The sequence below is a fragment of the Ranitomeya imitator genome, chromosome 6 (assembly GCF_032444005.1).
Source record: "Ranitomeya imitator isolate aRanImi1 chromosome 6, aRanImi1.pri, whole genome shotgun sequence".
Classification (NCBI taxonomy): Eukaryota; Metazoa; Chordata; class Amphibia; order Anura; family Dendrobatidae; genus Ranitomeya; species Ranitomeya imitator.
The window spans coordinates 557,719,436-557,722,115 of NC_091287.1; the positions used below are offsets into that span (position 1 = coordinate 557,719,436).

General features: G+C 38.1%; 1 protein-coding gene across 1 annotated transcript; it reads right to left on the reverse strand.

Annotated features, from left to right (window-relative positions):
* Positions 1 to 269: 269 nt before the first annotated feature.
* Positions 270 to 2,236, reverse strand: LOC138643481 (forkhead activin signal transducer 3-like). Its single transcript, XM_069732386.1, has 3 exons — positions 1,967 to 2,236; positions 1,471 to 1,575; positions 270 to 743 (listed from the first exon to the last, which is right to left on the reverse strand). The coding sequence occupies exons 1-3, from the start codon at positions 2,234 to 2,236 to the stop codon at positions 270 to 272; spliced, it is 849 nt and encodes a 282-aa protein (XP_069588487.1).
* Positions 2,237 to 2,680: the final 444 nt, after the last annotated feature.

A 2,680-nucleotide genomic window follows, 5' to 3' on the forward strand; every position in this document is an offset into this window, starting at 1 on the left:
ATGGTTAATTAAGATAAAATGCTGTGTTGCTACAGTCACATTTACACATAAAGAACCAGGATAATAGTTTATAGTGAAAAGCAGTTTATTAAGAATAAGACAATAAACACAAGAAAACAACGAACAACTAATTACAAAACCCAGGAAGGTAGAAGTGTCTTTGGTGGTCCCTGTATGAACCTTGATGGAGCAGGTTCCTATTTATGTTGCTATGAAATTGACAGAAGAGCATTTCATTTCCAGGGTCTGTGTGGGACAGGTCGTTGTGGTCATAGGGTAGAAGGATTTTGGTAGGGGAGGTTACAATATGATGTGAAGGGGGAAATAAAATTAGTTGGTGATGGGTAGTTATACAGGGGTAAGGATGGGAAATTAGGGTAAAGCACCAGCGGGTGTATACTAGGAGGGGTCACCACATTAGGAGGAACATAGCTGGAATAAGACGTAGGAAGATTCCATGGAAACATTGGGAAATACGATGCGGGGTCTGGAGATGAAGAGGTGAATGATGGAGCAGCAGGTTCTGGTCTCATGGAAATGGTGTTATTTGTGAGAGGAGGATGCTGGTCATCCAAAGGCCTGTATGGATGTCCATGGATAATGAAGGGGGCCAGGTCAGGGTGGTAGACATCCTGTCTGCTGACTGCTGTGTCCTGGAGCTTCAAGGCCTGTGGTGGAATCCGACTCACATCCACTGTCCAGAAGTTTCCTTTGGCCCGAGGCTTGTGTGGATCCTGCAGCACCTGAAATAAATTCAGATAAAAGGTTCAAATAAAAATTCTAATATAAAGTCACTACTGTATAAAGGAGTTATAGACAAATTATTATGTTAACGCTGGTAGAAAACTCTGGGATCTTTTAGTTTTTTTATTGTCTTTAAGAGGAAAATTTTATCAGTAATCTTAGGAATTAGAATTCGATTTTCAGAAAAAAAAAAAAAAGATTCCTTATTTTAAAAAAAATAAAAATATAAAAATAAAAAAAACTTTAATAAGACACCTAAAATTAAGCAGATAAGATTTAGGAGTTAGAAAATTGTCACTGAGGTTATAAATATTTAGTGAGATGAAGTCCGGCCTCATTAGAGGAGAGATACAGCGCTGTGTGATGGGGATTATGGAGGAGAACCTGGAATCTACTAAGGGAATTAAGGTAAAAATACTTTTTGCACCAGAACTGAAGTGTCCAGAAAGTGAGATCAGGTCTAAGAGACAATTGTAAAATGCTCCAATGTTATTAGATCTTGTATTAGACACATGACATATCTGAGGCTGAAAATAGGACGAGAGTCGTTACAAATGTAACTTACCCCGTGCACCAGTTTGATGATTTTGCCCAATTTCCACCATTTTTACCATCATATAAAATGATGCATCTTACAATATTAATAAATCTCCCCTTATATATGTGTAAAAAACAAGTGTCCATTAGTAGAGAATCACCCCAGTAATGACCACACTGAGTCCTCACCTTTCTGAAGCAGTCGTTACTGGACAGGTTGTGTCTGACCGAGTCTTTCCACCCTTGGTATCGTCCCTTGAAGATGGGAAAGAAGTTTCTGATCTTCTCTAAAATCTGAAGGCAAAAAAGAAAAACACTCAATCCTGTAAATTAGTTAATAACAGTGATCCCCATTTATCCTTAATTGTGAATTCTCCTTTCCTGATAAATATACATTAAACATTACACTTTATATAGAGGGTAAAGAACCAGCAGGACGTTTATAATTTGAACCTGGAAGTTTTTGGCTGTTACATGTTCTAACAGTATATTCCCACAATGCGGGAAAGTCTTGTAATTAAATATTGTGGTTTTTTTTCTGTATATATATATATATATATATATATATATATATAATTTATAAAAGTTAAAAAATGTCTCCACTTAGCAGAAGTACAGGTTGTCCTCTCTAGGAATCCTAAGTAAATTCCCACTAACTTATTCCTTGATATCATCGTTCTCTTACCTGCGACAGCTTCAGCTTCTTGTCTGGGACACTTAGGATCACCAGCGCGATCATGGCCAGGTATGAGTATGGAGGTTTGGGGTGTCGCTGGTAATTCTTCTTTCGTCCAGAGGTTTTCTCCTCTTTACCTGGTGCGATGGCTTGGTCACACTGTGCATTTTCTCTTGGACCACCGTCTATGTTGGAATCCACTTGCAGTAAATGGTCAATACTGAACACGTCGGGTGTTGACATATTGATGGCTTCCCAAGACTGGAGATTTGAGTTCATGTCTCACAGATGCCAATATTAGATGTGATGTGACCTTGGGCCAGGGAAGGGGCCTTGATAAGGGCTGATCACCCCACATCCGGCTTTGTTATGTTAATACCCCCAAAACAAGATGGAGCCCTTTGCTGGTAACACCTCAACTGTTCTTGAAAGACCTTTATCCATAAAGACAATAGCACTGTGAATACACAAAGTTTCAGTTCTTGGGTGTAACCCATCCATGAAATGTGCTTTGTCATGTATATGTTGTGTATACCCTGAGTGTATAAGCAATCAGCCACATAATGCTATGGACAAAAAGAAAAATAAACAGGCCATTGTGAAACAGTTTGCGCCTTTGACTGAAGATCTTACATTTTGTGAATTTGTAGAAACAGTCACTTACCGACCAAATTATCAATCATTTGTTTTAAATAAATATTTTAAATTAATAATCCAGTAAAA